The sequence below is a fragment of the Arachis hypogaea genome, chromosome 18 (genome assembly GCF_003086295.3).
Source record: "Arachis hypogaea cultivar Tifrunner chromosome 18, arahy.Tifrunner.gnm2.J5K5, whole genome shotgun sequence".
Taxonomy (NCBI): Eukaryota; Viridiplantae; Streptophyta; class Magnoliopsida; order Fabales; family Fabaceae; genus Arachis; species Arachis hypogaea.
This window is the reverse complement of record NC_092053.1, coordinates 115,436,439-115,453,011: the sequence shown is the minus strand read 5'-3', so window position 1 is coordinate 115,453,011 and position 16,573 is coordinate 115,436,439. Positions and strand designations below refer to the sequence as shown.

Genomic DNA, 16,573 nt, shown 5'->3' with positions numbered 1-16,573 from the left:
AATAATAACCAAATTATAACTTGTTGATTATAATTTATTAAAACTTGATTGTTATTAAAATATTAGTAAAAGATATATTTATTTTAAATTTTAATTATAGATTTTTGACTATTTTATATTTTTTATTTACGTAAGATCAGTTCCGTTGATTCAACCTGTAATTCATTGATTGAACCAATAAACTAATAAACCAATAACTTAACCAGTTCGATTATGGTCATGACAACTATATGTTATATACTAAAAAGTAAAATTTAATCACCAAAATACTAAAAAGTATTAAAAAATTTAATACAAAATTCTAACAAATCCCATTCGTTAGATTCCTGCAACCCGAATCTCAACCATCAAATTTCACATTCCCGCTCAAGGCTCCTCCTCTTTCAAATTCAAATTTCAAACACACCCACTCGACCGTTAGCCCAAACCCAAGTTCAATAAGATGCACGAGGTCTCACTCTGCACTGCACCTTCCTGATAGTTCTCTACTTTCTCTTCAACCCTTTCACCCCCAACCAAAAAGACACCATCTCCGTGTCTTCCTTCTTTTCATTTTTGTTTCATTTCCTTCCTCACTCCTCCCCCATGGAAACCCAGAAGAAACGCCCTCTTCATACCAGCACTGCCGTGAACATCCCCGCGTCAACCGCACCGGCATCGGGGAAGACCATTGAAGAAATGTACCAGAAGAAGACCCAGCTCGAGCACATCCTTCTCCGGCCCGACACCTATGTGGGTTCAATCGAGAAACACACGCAGACCCTGTGGGTCTACAATGACATCAACAATGAAATGGTGTATCGCCCTGTGACCTACGTCCCGGGGCTCTATAAGATCTTTGACGAGATTCTCGTTAATGCTGCCGACAACAAGCAGCGAGATCCCTCGATGGACTCGCTGAAGGTGGTGATTGATCCCGAGCGGGGCCTCATCTCTGTTTTCAACAACGGAGATGGCGTCCCCGTTGAGATCCACCAGGAGGAGAAGGTGTATGTGCCCGAACTGATCTTCGGGCACTTGCTGACCAGCAGTAACTATGATGACAACGTGAAGAAGACCACTGGAGGCCGTAACGGATACGGCGCAAAGCTCACGAACATCTTCTCTACAGAGTTTGTCATCGAGACTGCTGATGGGAAGCGCCAGAAGAAGTACAAGCAGGTATTGGATTCTTGCAAGATTTTTATTTTATTTTATTTTTGACTTTTCTTTATCCTTGATTGGTTTTGGTTCTGTAAATGTTTCTGTTCTTGGTAAAGTTCTTGGATTGTGAATGTTCCTTTTGTGTTGCATGTGTGAATTTGTAGTCGACTTTTGAGGCTTGTTTTTGAGATCGGAGTCGTTCTTAGAATGTCTACATTTCCACAATGTCAGCTTGTTTTATTTAATTATTTTTTTGGACTTATGTTCTATGTGATTTATGAATTTGTTTACTTAATTTTATAATTCTGAACCCTAACTTTTATCTGCGTGTATGAATTGAATTTGTGAATTTTGGATCTTCATAGGTTTTGTTTTACCTGCATATATGGAGCTTTAGAACTGAACTGAGAGTTTAGTTGATTCAGCATATCGTCCTCTCTGTTAAATTGTTTACTCTTCTTTTAAAACCTTTTTCGTGTTTGTTGAAATTTCATGTTCCGTGTACATTTATGAAGCTGAATGTAGTTATTTTGAGGGGAATGCTTATTGTATTGCTTGGTTGTTGCTATAGGTGTTTTCAGACAACATGGGAAAAAAGTCTGATCCCGTGATTACCAAATGCAAAGAAGGTGAGAACTGGACCAAGGTAACCTTTAAGCCAGACTTGGAAAAGTTCAAGATGGCGGAGCTTGAAGAAGATGTCGTTGTTTTGATGAAAAAACGGGTGGTTGACATGGCTGGCTGCCTTGGAAAGACGGTCAAGGTTGAACTCAACGGCAAGGCGATTAAACTGAAATCCTTCCGCGATTATGCCGATCTTTACCTGAAATCCGCAGAGAAATCCAAACCAGCACCCCTTCCTAGGTTTGTCTCTCTTTATTGAAGTTTGGTTTTGGGGAAATTATCTAATATTCTTGAGAAATTTTCTGTACTAATTAATTTTCATGTTCGTTGTTATTAGGAGCTTTGCCAAAATTGGTGATAGATGGGAGATTTGTGTGAGTCTAAGTGATGGACAGTTTCAACAGGTAATTTACAAAGCAGAATTATAAGTACCTTAAGGAGAGGTAATTGTTGTTGTTTTTGTTATTCTCTCTAACATGACTTGAATTTGTTATAAACAGGTCAGCTTTGTTAATTCCATTGCTACAATCAAGGGTGGGACTCATGTTGACTATATCACCAATCAGATCACAAGCTATGTGATGAGCAAAGTGAATAAGAAGAAAAAGGATGCCAATGTCAAAGCACACAATGTGAAGAATCATTTGTGGGTTTTTGTCAATGCCCTTATTGACAACCCTGCTTTTGATTCCCAAACTAAAGAAACCCTGACAACTAGGCAAGCAAGTTTTGGTTCTAAATGTGATGTTCCGGAATCAATGCTGAAGGAAGGTTTGTCATGCTTACAATATTTTTTGCCTGTAACTGAGTAAAATGAAATGTTGCTTTTACTTATACTTTCAAACCTTTGCAGTTTCAAATTCCGGAATAGTGGACATCCTCTTATCATGGGCAGATTTTAAACAAAGCAAAGATCTGAAGAAGTCAGATGGAACAAAGACACAAAGAATTCGTGGGATTGTGAAGCTCGAAGACGCCAATGAAGCTGGAGGAAGAAACTCTGATAAATGTACCCTGATACTAACAGAGGGAGATTCTGCCAAGGCACTTGCAGTAAGTTCTTGACTATGCAAGCATTAGTGAAATCAATTTAAATTTTTTTATGTCTATACTTCAACAATCTGAATTGAAAAAGTTTAATATCTGTTGTAATTTGTAACCATAAAGATGGTGTGATGTAAACACTGGCGGCTATGCTGTTTGTTAACAGTGAAATATTTTCATAACAAGTTTTATTCAAAATTCCTGACATCATATGTTATGTACGAAGATGGCAGGTCTCTCTGTTGTCGGCCGAGACCATTATGGTGTGTTTCCGTTGAGAGGAAAATTGCTGAATGTACGGGAAGCCAGCAGCAAACAGATTCTTGAGAATGAAGAGATTCAAAATATAAAGAAGATTCTTGGATTGCAGCAAAACAAAGAATACTCAAGTGTCAAGTCTCTGAGATATGGTCATTTAATGATTATGGCTGATCAGGTGAGCTATTTAAACAGCATAGTCCACTAAAACATTCTCTTTTGAATTTTTATTCAGCAAGATTTAACTGTTTGAAAATGTTCAGGATTATGATGGTTCCCACATCAAAGGGCTACTGATCAACTTTATTCATTCTTTCTGGCCATCACTGCTGAAAGTTCCTTCTTTTATGGTTGAATTCACCACTCCCATAATAAGGGTTAGTATTATTAAGTACTTAAGTTTATATACTATTTTATTGAACTTCCTCTTCAACATCATACTCATACATTTCTTTTGCTTGTCTACCCAGGCTTTTCATTCAAATGGGACAAAATTATCATTTTATTCCATGCCTGAGTATGAATCATGGAGAGAAAACTTGGGGAACAATGCAACTGGTTGGAAGATAAAGTACTATAAGGTTTGTTGGTGTAACTGGTAACCATAGATGAACTCACTAGATTTTGAATTTACCATTCTGAACTCTTTCTTATTTTTGGTCTCTCTAGGGTCTGGGTACAAGTACTCCTCAAGAAGGGAGAGAGTACTTCAGAGATCTTGATAAGCATAGAAAGGACTTTGTCTGGGATGATGACCAGGATGGAAGTGCAATAGAATTGGCATTCAGCAAGAAAAAAACTGAAGATAGGAAAACCTGGATTCGAAATTTCGAGGTGTGCGAATAATTTGCACTTTAGTAGTCTTATATATTTAATTCTTGGAAGTGTATATAATATATAATATATGTTAATAATTGAAATTCTTGGCCTTTTATGCTGTTGCAGCCTGGCACTTGCCGCGATCATATGATGAAACATATCAACTACAGAGACTTTGTCAACAAAGAGCTGATACTGTTCTCCAGGGCAGATCTTCAAAGGTCCATTCCCTCGATGGTTGATGGCCTCAAGCCTGGACAACGGAAGATTCTTTTCTGCTCATTTAAGAAAAAGTTGTTCAAAGAAATAAAAGTGGGCCAATTTATTGGTTATGTATCTGAGCACTCTGCTTATCACCATGGTGAGCAAAGTCTTGCTAGCACAATAATTGGAATGGCACAGGATTTCGTGGGCAGCAACAACATCAATCTTCTTAAACCGAATGGTCAATTCGGTACTCGTAACTTGGTGAGATGATCCTGTCAATGACTTTTGAAACCTGTCACTTTGTACATTGTCAACACTACTTTTGTTTTTATATAAGTGTGTGCTTTTTATAACCTTAAATTTTCCAGGGAGGCAAAGATCATGCAAGTGCTAGATACATCTACACTGAACTGAATCCTATTACTCGCTGCCTCTTTCATGAGGATGACGACAAGCTTCTTGAATACTTGAATGAGGATGGGAGGTCAATTGAACCGAGCTGGTAACTAATTATGCTTTTTGGACAATCTTATCTCCTGTTTCAACAATCCAATATGCCTAGAACTTATTCAAATTCTCTTTTCTGGTCACAGGTACATACCAATTATCCCATTGGTCCTTGTCAATGGTAGTGAAGGTATTGGAACAGGCTGGAGTTCTTACATTCCCAATTATAATCCTAGGGAAGTTATTGCCAATGTTAGGCGAATGTTGAGTGGTGAAGCAATGCTGCCAATGGATCCATGGTATAGAGGATTCCATGGAGTCATTGAGAAAAGTGCCAAGGAAGGTGGCTATATAGTCAATGGTATGACAGAGGAAATAGATGAGCAAGTTTTCAGGATCACAGAGTTGCCTATTCGTCGATGGACTCAAGATTATAAGCAGTTCCTTGAATCTGTAACTGATGGATCACCTAACGTCAAGGATCCTCTAATCGAGGTAACTGGCCTAAACACCTTATAACAAGTTGTGCAGCGGGTTAAATTGTATCATTTTTACGGAAACTGAAACATGGTATTTTCTCTCTTGCTCTCTCTGCAGGATTTCAGACAGAATGGTGATGATGCAATTGTAGACATAGAAGTCAGATTGAAGCTTGACAAAATAGCAATGATCATGCAAGAGGGTCTACTTAAAAAATTTAAATTGACCAGCACTATCAGCACAAGTAACATGCATCTTTTTGATGCAGAAGGGAAAATTAAGAAATACGACACCCCGGAACAAGGTATATTAGTACTTAGAGAAGTTTTATTTATTTATTTATGATCATATGGGTCTTCATGTTCACTGTTTTATGTCATGTGTTATACAGTCCTTGAAGAGTTCTTTCCACTTCGGCTAGAGTATTATGGGAGAAGAAAGGTGAGTTATTGTGGTAAATCCGAACGGTTCATTTTTTCTTGAGTTTGAGTTAGAACTAAAATCAATTTGATTGTTATGCTTTGCAGCAACATATACTGAACAATCTCGAACGGCTTTTGTTGATACTGGACAACAAAGTCAGGTTCATATTAGGGGTGGTGAATGGAGAAATTATTGTGAGCAACAGGAAAAAGGCTGATTTGTTGATGGAGCTGCAGCAGAAAGGTTTCACTCCCATGCCAAGGAAGGGAAAATCTGCAGAACCTCAAGTTGCCGGGGCAAATGATGACATTTCAGAAGAACAAGATGATGACACCACCAGAGAGGAAACTGCCACTGTTGAAGGAGCAAAACGCGGCGACTATGAATATCTGTTGTCCTTGCCCATTGGAACTTTAACGATTGAAAGTGTTCAGAAGCTGCTGGCTGAAAAGGATGAAAAGGAAAAGGAGTTTGAGATTTTGAAGGCAACACCACCAACATCTATGTGGATGAAGGATCTTGATGAGCTTGAGAAGAAACTTGATGTAGGCATTATTAATTAACATCCTATTTTGTTTAGTTTATATTTGAATATTTGGTTTTAATAACATTGTCTGTATATATATCAGGAAATGGATAGCAAAGCTGCTGAGGAACAACAAAAGAGGTCAAGTCAAGGAAACAGAAAGACATCTAATCGCGGTATTTCAGCAGCGGCAGCAGCAAAGAAGCCGCCACAGCCACGAAAGAATACTAAGAAGGCGACAAAAGCTGAGCCAGAGAATGATAATTCTTCAATGGAAATTGGTATGAATTTAGCACTGTTAAGTAATATATTTTGAATTTTCCATGTCCATGTGATGTGACTTAATTTTCTCCATGATCAGAGAACCATGTTGAGGTTGCTAAACCAAAAGGCAGACCAAAGAAAGCTCCTGCTAAGAAGGTTGTCGATGAAGATGAAATTCTATCTCTTCAAGAACGCCTAGCTGCATATAACTTTGGAGCATCTAGTGATCAATCATCAGCAGGTAAAAATGCTTTAAATGATGTTTTCTTAAACCTCTTGAATTTCGTCTTGTGTTAGTATTTAATTATGTTTTTGCTTCCACCACCACAGCCATGGAAGCTGAAGCGCCCCCCGAGGCACCTGCTGCGAGGAAAGGCAAAACGGGTCGTGCCAAAAAGAAATCGTCAAGTACCATACTGTTGGACTCTTCAGACAGCGATAATGTCGAAGACGAAGATGACGGGGATGATGACTTTGAAATACTGGACCAGGCTGCCTCCGAAGCAGGGAAAAAGAAGGGAGGGAGAAAGCCTGCAGCTCATAAGGCAGCGAAGGCACCTGCAGCCACCAAGAGAAACTTAGGCAGCAAGCGATCTCAGAAACTATCGACTGAAATGCTGAAGCCGGCGGAGGAGGAGACATCGCCGGAGAAGAAAGTTAGGAGGATGAGGCCATCCCCGTTTAACAAAAAGAGCGGCTCCTTGCTTGGCCGGCTTGCTGAGAAAGATCAAAACGCGAGTGAAGGTTCGGCTTCGGCAAACTCTCCTAGCACTACGGAGGAGGAGGTGGTTGAGGTTGCGCCGGTAGCGGCAAGAGCGAGGCCTCAGAGGGCCAATCGTACACAAGCAAGATACGTGGTGAGTGAATCCGAGAGCAATGATGATGATGATGGTGATGACAAGGATGATTCTGCTGACGAACATGCTTCGGATTTCTCTGATTTTGAAGATGAAGATTAGTGATGAGTGAAGCATGTGTAGCTTGATTTTAAGAATTCACAATGCATGACGCATGCATTCTTGTATTGTCTCTGTATCTCGCGGAACAGCTTGATTTAAATTTCTTGTACTTTTTCATTCCTTTTTTCACCAGGAAATGGAAAATGCATGTAAACTTTGATTTGTCTCTGCAACCCGGTTGTAAATTATGGATTTTACTTTTATTTTTTGAGTGAATACCCCATCCGGCCCTGACAATTATCTCGAAAGGACAACGAGACCCCCAAGAAAAAAAAACACCCAATCCGGCCCCTGATAAATTTTTTTTGGGACAGATTAGCCCCTGTGCCAAAAAAAATAACATTTATTTTTTTTTGGCACAGGGGCCTCGTTGTCATTTCGAAGTAATTGTCAGGGGTCGGGTTGGGTTTATTTTTTTTGTCAGGGGCTGGATTGGGGTTTTTTTTTTGTCAGGGACCTCGTTGTCTTTCGAAGTAATTGTCAGGGGCTGATTTGAGTTTTTCTCTTATTTTTTCTAAAATGATTTTTTAGTAGATGAATTGTGGATTTACTTTTATTTTTTTTCTAAAAGTACATCTAGCTTTTTCTGGATAAAACAATTTTCTGGATAAAACAATTTTGAAAAGAAATTACAAATTTAGAGTGTTTTGTTTTCGTTTTATTTCTTGTTTCTTATTTTCATTAGCTATGAAAGTTTATTTTATCATTTGTTTGATGTTTAGTTTTTATGAATTAAAAGGGAGCGATTCAAATAAAGACGTCTAAGCAATAATCAAGCAAGTTGGTACAGATAGGGGTTATATAATTTCTATTGAATGAAGTCTTTCTGAACTGGAATCATGAATTGGACTCGAACCAATATCTCTTTTGTCTTTAGTCGATCTTCCCATTGCCCAGGATCTCGGCACACCTCCCCCCCTTTCTAATGAGGGGAAATTTACCATTTTCTACTAAATAACCAGAAAACACTCGACCGATCTCATCCAATTGAAAAAAAAAAAGTGCTAATTCAACTGTCCTGTCTATTAAGGAGGATCACGAATCCTGGAAATCCTGAGGCGGACCATCTCGAATAGAAAAAAATTCTACTTATCTTAAATAGATATTGGTTAAGAAAAGATAGAAACATTCCTATTTTTTATACATCGGGTCGTTAAATTTTTGATTCCCTAAAAAAATCAGATAATCAATAAAATCATCCCAAACAGGACAGTTACCTGTCCCTAAGAAGCGTCGTATCCTTTGGAACTGCTCTAGCCACCTATCGATGTCTGTTTCCCAAGCATCGTAGAGAGCCATGTTGATGGCACACGCGATATCTTGATCGTCATTTTTATATAAAAAAAAACGCCTTTTGCCGAGAAAGATTTCACGTGCTCTTTCCACCATCCTAGCATCCTCATTTTTGCAGTTTGTATTGATTGCATCAACTGCTCTATAAATGCGGTCCTCCGTCCCCGGGTCGATCGGATTTGGAAGGGGGCGGGCAACCTCATCTTCCTCTTCTGCTAAAACGTCGAGGTCGAAAGAGGTCCACCCCGAGCTAGAACCTTCGTGTGAACCCACACCCACTTCGGAAGAATCAAGGCGGGAAGATTGGAACTGCCAGCACCATTGTCAAAATGGCATGTCCAACCAAAGTCGAGAGGTTGCAAGCCTATAGTAGCGACTAATAAGTCCAATGGTCCTATGTGAAATAACAAGAGTATGAAATCGAGAGAAATCCAATAAAACAAAATTAACCCAAAACTTCTTACTGCGAAACTACTGAAAAGGGAAATTCTAAACCGTGAAAACATGAAACACGTTTTATGTGTCGATAGTACGACCTGTGCGGTTGTTCTTCTTTCATTTTCTTTCTTCTTAGAAAGCACTCAATGAGTTACTTACGAATCAGAAGGATTGAGGCTGACTACGGCCTCAGATGATTAGGCGGGGGGAAGGATTCGAACCTGCAGTTTTTAGGTCATGAGCCTGATGAGTTGACCAATTCCTCTACCCCGCTTCTTTCCCGTTTCCTTCTCTTTCTCTTACTAATTTGATAGAGGAGACATCCCACACTGAACACCAACCCAATCTCGACAAACTACTAGGTGATTCAAGTCGCTTTCTATGGTACAATCCGCAAAGAGCTTTCTTCTTTTATGAAATTTTTGGGACCCTAAAATGCAGCAGTTCTCTTATATACGCTATATGGTATCTCTCCAGGTTTGATACTCACTGGAGGATGAGAATGGAGCTTGCTTGCTTGCAGTACCCGAGAGATTAGTCATTGGGCTTCCGACCTGATGGATACTTTGGTGTAAACAAAAAACAAATTAATCACCGAAAAAATGGTGAATCAAATCTTAAACGATCTAAATTAATATTATTTTTTATATAAATGACTACAATACCCTTATTATAAAAAATTTCTAAATCCTAACCTTATAACGGTAGAGAAGTAAGGGCTGTAATTTAGTAAATTAATATATATAATAGGAATATTTTAGTCATTTTCTATAATAAGGATGTTGTAGTCATTTTTTATAAAAAATAATATTAATTTAAACCAATTTAAGATTTGATTCACTATTTTTTCAATCAAATTAATTTGTCTAACTTAATTTTGACAATAATAACACAGTTTAATCGATTATATGTATTAAATTTTAATTACTAAAAAATATTTAAAAAAAATATTTTAGACGTCTTTATCTAAGTGGCTCCCTTGTTAAAAACATCCAATAGTGTGTAGATGCACATGAGTGTGTTCCAAGCTTTTGACATGTGTCTGTAAAGAATGGGCCGCGCAATAAGTCCTCGACAGCGGTGAAAAGTCATTTTTCAGAGTTGTTTTTGTGATGTATTGATGATTAGTGAATAATCGCATGTTTATAATGGTTGGCTTAATTTTTTTGTGAAATGGGTTTAACACGGATTGTTTTTTTCGGTTGTTAACACGGATTGGGAAGCCAAGAAGAAAGCACGGTTATTTATTTAGAGTACGCATGGCAATAAAAACAATGTGTGGAATTGACAGCTGCATTAAAAGGGTTGATCCGTTACCTTATAACTCGGCATTAATTATCATTTATTCTTTACTTATAACCGACACTTTCATTACCGACTTAATGACCATCACTTCAATCTTAATGACCAAATGGTCATAACATGAATATCATTCATCAATTCTATGCCTATAAAAGGAACCTTCTATATCTAATCTCAAGAGGCAACATGATAAGTTCTATAAGTTCTATATCATGTCTTACATTCTATATTCATAGAATTATTCTTATACCTCTTAAACACTTATTGACTTGAGCGTCGGAGTATCTTTTGCAGGTACCCACCCCCTTGTTCTCTCATTGCCGACGTATACTTCATCTTGACGGAGAGCTTACAAGTATTCACCGGCGGACGAGTTATACACCGGCCAAACTCAGCAAGAACAATTGGCACCGTCTGTGGGAAGTGAGTAAAATAATTCCTACTCCCCTCAGGTTCATAAAACTTGAATTACATTCAAATTTTTGAACCAATCTCAACAATCTTGTTTAAGATTTTATTTAATACCTCTGATCAAATTTTAATCTAACGTATCATAATATTTCACATGTCATAATCGATCAATGAATCAATCCGAGAACAAACTCAGCTTTCAACCAATCCGAAAAAAAAAACTCGGTTTTCATTCAATTCAAGTACAAACTCACCTATCAATTTTGCTAACTTTTTCAAAGTTCTTTACTTACACAAGTAAAATTATATATTTTATTCACACATATTTTTGCATTTATATTTTGTGTAACTAATATTTACTGATTTATTAGTTATATTCAAACCTCAATATATGTTCTATACGTAATGACATATAACAACCATGTCAATTGCATTTTTATTTCATTATGTATTATATTCTTATTGCTTAATGATTTCATTTATACAATTAAATGACAGTAATGATGAGTTCAAATCTTAAAATTGGATTCCATAAAAAATTAATTGTATATCAATTGTATACAATTGTTACACTATTCACTTTATGCTATTAATTTTTATGTTACTATTTGTTTAATACAAAAAGTTAAACAAAAACACATGCAAACATTCAAAATTTACTATTATTGCACGAGGAATATCCTTCGTCATACTGTAACTTCTAGAAACATTATACTAAATGTATAATTTAATAACTGTTATCTTATTGCTTTATTATCAAATTAAAGCATGTCCTACAAAACAAAAATTCAGATATTCACATTTGGCATGTATGACATTTATATATGTCGTCTTCTTCTCTACAATATCAACTTTCAAGGTATATTTTTTTTACTTTGAACTATTTTACTTTTACAATATATATTATTCAATATATGTTGCGACTTTATACCTATTCATTTTCTCAATTTATCTTATTCATGTTAGACCTTCACTATAAATTGTAAATATTCAATAACTAATTGCTTTGAGCGAAAAATTTATCAATAAGTTGTTGTGGGCCGGAAAAATTCCTAAGACAATTAATCATTATATTCTCAGATCATACAATTGATTCCGTCAATGGATATCCATCTCTGAACTTTTCAGTTCACATACAATCAAATGCTAAAATTGTTCTTAAGCGGAAAAGTATCCCCCACACAACTATCTTGATTGAATGACTCTTATCACTCAATTATTTTTTGAATAAGTGCCGACATAATAACCCAACTAAGCTTGGGGGCTTACCATATCATTATTCACTTATCTTTTAACCGAGTTATAAATCATTTTATTTTCTAAGCTTAGCCTGGATCATATGATCAGCAGACAAAGATTGGGGGCTATGATCCGTCACCTTATAACACGGCGTTAATTATCATTTATTCTTTACTTGTAACCGAAACTTTCATTACCGACTTAATGACCAAACGGTCATAACATGAATATCATTCATCAATTCTATGCCTATAAAAGGAACCTTCTATATCTAATCTCAAGAGGCAACATGATAAGTTCTATATCATGTCTTACATTCTATATTCATAGAATTATTCTTGTACATGTAGTATTACTCTTTTTCTATAACTATTAATAAGGAGACCATTAGTACTTTATTAGTTTTAAGATCCGTGCAAAGCATAGATGAACACATTAATACAATGAATCAATCTAGACTTGGATAAACAGGGAAAAAAAGTTAATACTTAATACAAATCGTAAACCACAAAATCTTCTGATAATGATTAACATCAAGAAGCAAGTTGTTAAACACTTTATAATAAACAACGTTTATTGTGTGATTTGATACTCTACCATTGTTATCCATGATCAAGACCTTTAGTCCTGAGCAATTATTTACTTTGGATAGCGTAATATATAACTGACTATGTATAAATACGGGTCTAGGAAGATAAACACCAACAGTTGATAAGATTTGTCTTTGTGATTTATTTATTGTCATAGCAAAACATAATACAATTGAAAATTATCTCCTTGTAAATTTTATCGACAATGTTTCATGATTAGGAATCATATTTATTTAGAGAATAAAAATAACTTGACTAATAATACAATTAGTTAATATCGCACATTCAATAATATGATCACCAAGTCATCTAACTTATAATCTTGTCCCATTACACAAATCAATTGATTGGTTAATATTACGCAAAAGCATGATCGGAACACCAATCTTAAGAATTAATTTATGCTGTAGAATACCAGAATAATTTAAGGAATTCAACATCTATGTACTCATTATGTATAATTTAGATTCCATGTTAACATCCTCATTAAAGATTGATTCATAACATAAATAAAACTTCTCATTTCCAGGGAGTAATGACATGATATGACTATTAACTTCTGTCACAATGTCAAGAGTGGGGGTTAAGATACTCCTATTTTTAAAATACTTAACATTAAAATGTTGAGCTAGAGATTAAGATAAACAAACATAACCAAATCTTGCAATGAAGGAGAATCATAAGGTAAGAGAAAATTGTCTGGTATTCTCACCAATGATTCACCATCAATATTATCTCCCACTAAACCATTGCCTAACTGAAGCAACCATTTAGCAAATATCTCTAAATCCTGAGCGCAACAATTTGAAGTTTCTCTAGAAAGGCTCATGTTGTCCCTTAATTGCAAGACATGGCAAGAATGCAATAGAATGAAGAATTGACGCATGCGTGTATAATGTCCTCCTAAGAACCATGTTGAATCACAGACAATATTTGGTGAAAGTCACCACCAAGAACAACAACTTTGCCACCAAATAGAACATTGGAATTAAAGCCATCAGTAAAACGAAGAACATCCCTCAAGCACTTATCTAATGCTTCATAGCAAAATTTACTTCACATAGGTGCTTAATCCCATATAATTAATTTTGCAGATGAAATAAGACGTGCCAAAGGTGAACCTTATTTAATATTGCAGATTGAATCTTGGTTAACACTTAAAGGAACTTTGAATCGCGAGTGAGCAGTTCGTCCATTAGATAACAACGTTGCAATACTACTTGATGCAACATTAAAACAATCTGACCATTCGCTCTAACTGAAGCAGATAATGAATTCTAAAGAAAAGTCTTACTAGTTTTATTGTATCCATAAACAAAGAATAATCCACTTATTGTTGTAAACTGCACAATATTGTGTCATATGCAGCCCTCTAGTAAGGATTTAATTGGTTAACAAAATCAATAGACATTGTTAACGACTCGTCCCTATTGAAGTTGAGCTCATCAAGAAGCAGAGAGTCATGAAGGTCAATTTTATTAAATTCATCAGGAACTGGCATATCAACAAATTCTTCAAGAAATCTACCATTGTTCGGTAGCAACTTCTTAAGTAAAAGATGAATATCTACACCAAAAAATGAAAAAGATGTTAATGATAATAGCACAAAATTCAATAACAAAACGATAAGAAGATAACAAGCAGAAGCATAACCAAATATAATTTGTTTCAATTTTAAAATGTTGGAACTTGAAGCTGACTACATCGATTACAAGAATAGATACAATTACCAAGTTCAGTTGAGTTCCTTCGTTGGTAATACAAAATATCATCCGCACAATGCTTCCAACATTGTTGCCATACGAATTCAGGTCAAACTATATTATTCGACATCAACAACATGGCAAACAATCATCTAATATAAGATGCAGATGCCCGCACGCTTTATTGTATCAGTAAATTCTTTATCATCTTGTAAAAGTCCAAGATCATAACATGCTTCTTTGTATGCTTCTTTATCATCTTGAATAGTGTTTAGGGCATTCTCTTCTTTCTCTTCTCTATCTCTTCGAGCTCTCTCTCTCAAAATAGGGGGAATGCTGTGATTTAGTTATGTTATGAGGGTTTATATGTCATGGACTTGGGCCATATGTGGGCCCATTTGTAATTTTAGCCCATTGGCCCTATCTAGTGCCAAAATCTTTAAGATAAGTGATCAGGTTTCTTTTTTAAATATTTTCTCATCACTCTTACAGTTTTAGTATTTTCACATGTAGTATTGGATAGATTTAAGCTGGTACAGTAATTTTTAACGCTGGTGCGTGTTTTTTGGCAATAAGATTATATTTTTGCGCTCAATTTATTTTCTAAGTTAAAATTTTCACTGGTAGTTTTCCAATTTATGAATTTTAAATTTTTAACCCCTTTATTCATAATTAATTTATTAATTAATTATTTATTATTTATCTGGGTTTTACACTACCTCCATGATTCTTTCCACATTTTGGACATACTACACCATCCTGAGCTTGGCGAGGTTGACTCCCTTGTCTCTGCCCCAAACCATAGTTATTGTTATTGGCATTACTGCCAAGTAGAAGATCGTCACCCCACTAATTTTCCATTCCAACGCTGAGGCTGTCCAGTAACTTTAAAGTCGCAATCTTGAGGGGCTAGATCTTGAATAAAATCCTTTTGTAAGGCCTCTCTACGGTTCGCTTGAGCTATTGTCGTCTTCTTCAAACATTCCTCCACCAGCTCACTTTTGTTCACCAGTCCAGCAAAGTTTCTTATTTCCAGTGGAACAACAGAATTCATCAATTCCTCTCGGAGTTCTCCTTCAAACTTCAAAGATTTTCATTCCTCAAAATCTGCTAGATTCCCTTGATAAATCTTGAAAAAATGGCACAAATCCTCAAACTTTCTAGTATATTCAACAACAGACATATTCCCTTACCTCAACTACATTAGTGCCATCTCTTTTGCATTACGAGTGGCTTTAGGGAAGTACTTTTTATAAAATCCTTCCTTGAAAATAGCCCACGAAATCTCATCATCCTCTTGTTACAGTAGGTGCTCCATACCCTGCCACCAGGGCTGTGCATCCCCTTTCAGCATGTAGGATGCAAAGTCTACGTACTGTCCTTCTGGAACATGTTGAGCTCACAGAAATCTCTCGATACTGTGAAACCAATTGTTAGGCTCAATAGCAACAATCGTACCCTTAAAGTTTGGTGGCTTTACTTTCAGAAAAGTAGCTAAGGTCATAGGTCAATCATTGTCTAGCATATCCAGGTCGTTGTTATCGTTGTTATCATTCCTCTCTCCCAAACGGTCAACTGCTCGGTGTAACGACCCAACTTTCGGTATATCATGATCATACTAGAAACTGAGTACTACCAATTTTCTTTCCTTAACTTTAGCTATTATTTATTATATAAGTCTGATTCATCGTTAAAACGTTGTTATTTTGTGGGGTATTTTTTGTAGAAAGTTTGATCTAAAGTTTGGGTTGATAAGCGGAATCATTTATAATAAATTCACAAATAATAAAAGTAAAACAGTTATAAACAACCACACATATGTATATCTCAAACATTTAATAACATACATTTATACAGTTATCTCTATGCAGCCTGCTGTGCTGCCACCGGAGGCATGGGAGCTACTCTACCAACGCCTACGTCTTAGTGCCGTACCACCTACATAAGTCACGGAGGCACCCCCAAGGGGTTACCGTGCGTGCGTAGGCCTAAGTGGTATGCCACGTCCTGCAGGGTGATAGTGACCTCACCCCACGGGAGATGAAACGTGTGCATCTCTGGACGCCATCGCTCCACGAGTGCCGAAATCAGGGAATTGTCAAAAGTGAAGTCTATGAGGGGCACTGTGTCACCGAATCCGGCCTCAACCAGATACGGGACGATGGCATTGGGTGGAGGAAGGGTATGACTCTCTCGCCGAGGTAGTAAAAGGTGAGGCCTCTGAAGAATAAAAAAAATTCATGCTTAAAAAAAAATTCAGCTAGATTCTGGTTTTTTTGGTTTAGTAATTAGATCAGCTTAACATGATAGATAGCACATTAGAGGTTATGCAAATATTTCTTTCTAACTTACAGCTACTTCTACTTAAGCACATACTTCGATATTTCTAGCCTACACATGTCT

The 16,573-nt window shown here is 36.5% G+C and overlaps 1 protein-coding gene across 1 annotated transcript; it reads left to right on the top strand.

Annotated features, from left to right (window-relative positions):
* The first annotated feature begins 430 nt into the window (after nt 1–430).
* Nucleotides 431–7,367, top strand: LOC112770660 (DNA topoisomerase 2). The gene is made up of 18 exons (XM_025814991.3): nt 431–1,161; nt 1,715–2,007; nt 2,105–2,171; nt 2,268–2,538; nt 2,621–2,820; nt 3,038–3,247; nt 3,333–3,446; nt 3,540–3,650; nt 3,739–3,903; nt 4,015–4,356; nt 4,464–4,597; nt 4,689–5,037; nt 5,140–5,326; nt 5,414–5,463; nt 5,550–5,990; nt 6,075–6,252; nt 6,333–6,476; nt 6,566–7,367. Exons 1-18 carry the CDS (start codon nt 586–588, stop codon nt 7,192–7,194), a joined length of 4,461 nt encoding a protein of 1,486 aa, XP_025670776.1. The 5' UTR covers nt 431–585; the 3' UTR covers nt 7,195–7,367.
* Nucleotides 7,368–16,573: the final 9,206 nt, after the last annotated feature.

Excerpts from the sequence above, each read along its gene's own strand:
- LOC112770660 (XM_025814991.3), top strand. The coding sequence starts at position 586 with ATGGAAACCCAGAAGAAACGCCCTCTTCATACCAGCACTGCCGTGAAC. Across the intron at positions 3,447-3,539 it reads TCACCACTCCCATAATAAGG|GCTTTTCATTCAAATGGGAC; the intron begins GTTAGTATTATT and ends TTGTCTACCCAG. Across the intron at positions 3,904-4,014 it reads CCTGGATTCGAAATTTCGAG|CCTGGCACTTGCCGCGATCA; the intron begins GTGTGCGAATAA and ends ATGCTGTTGCAG.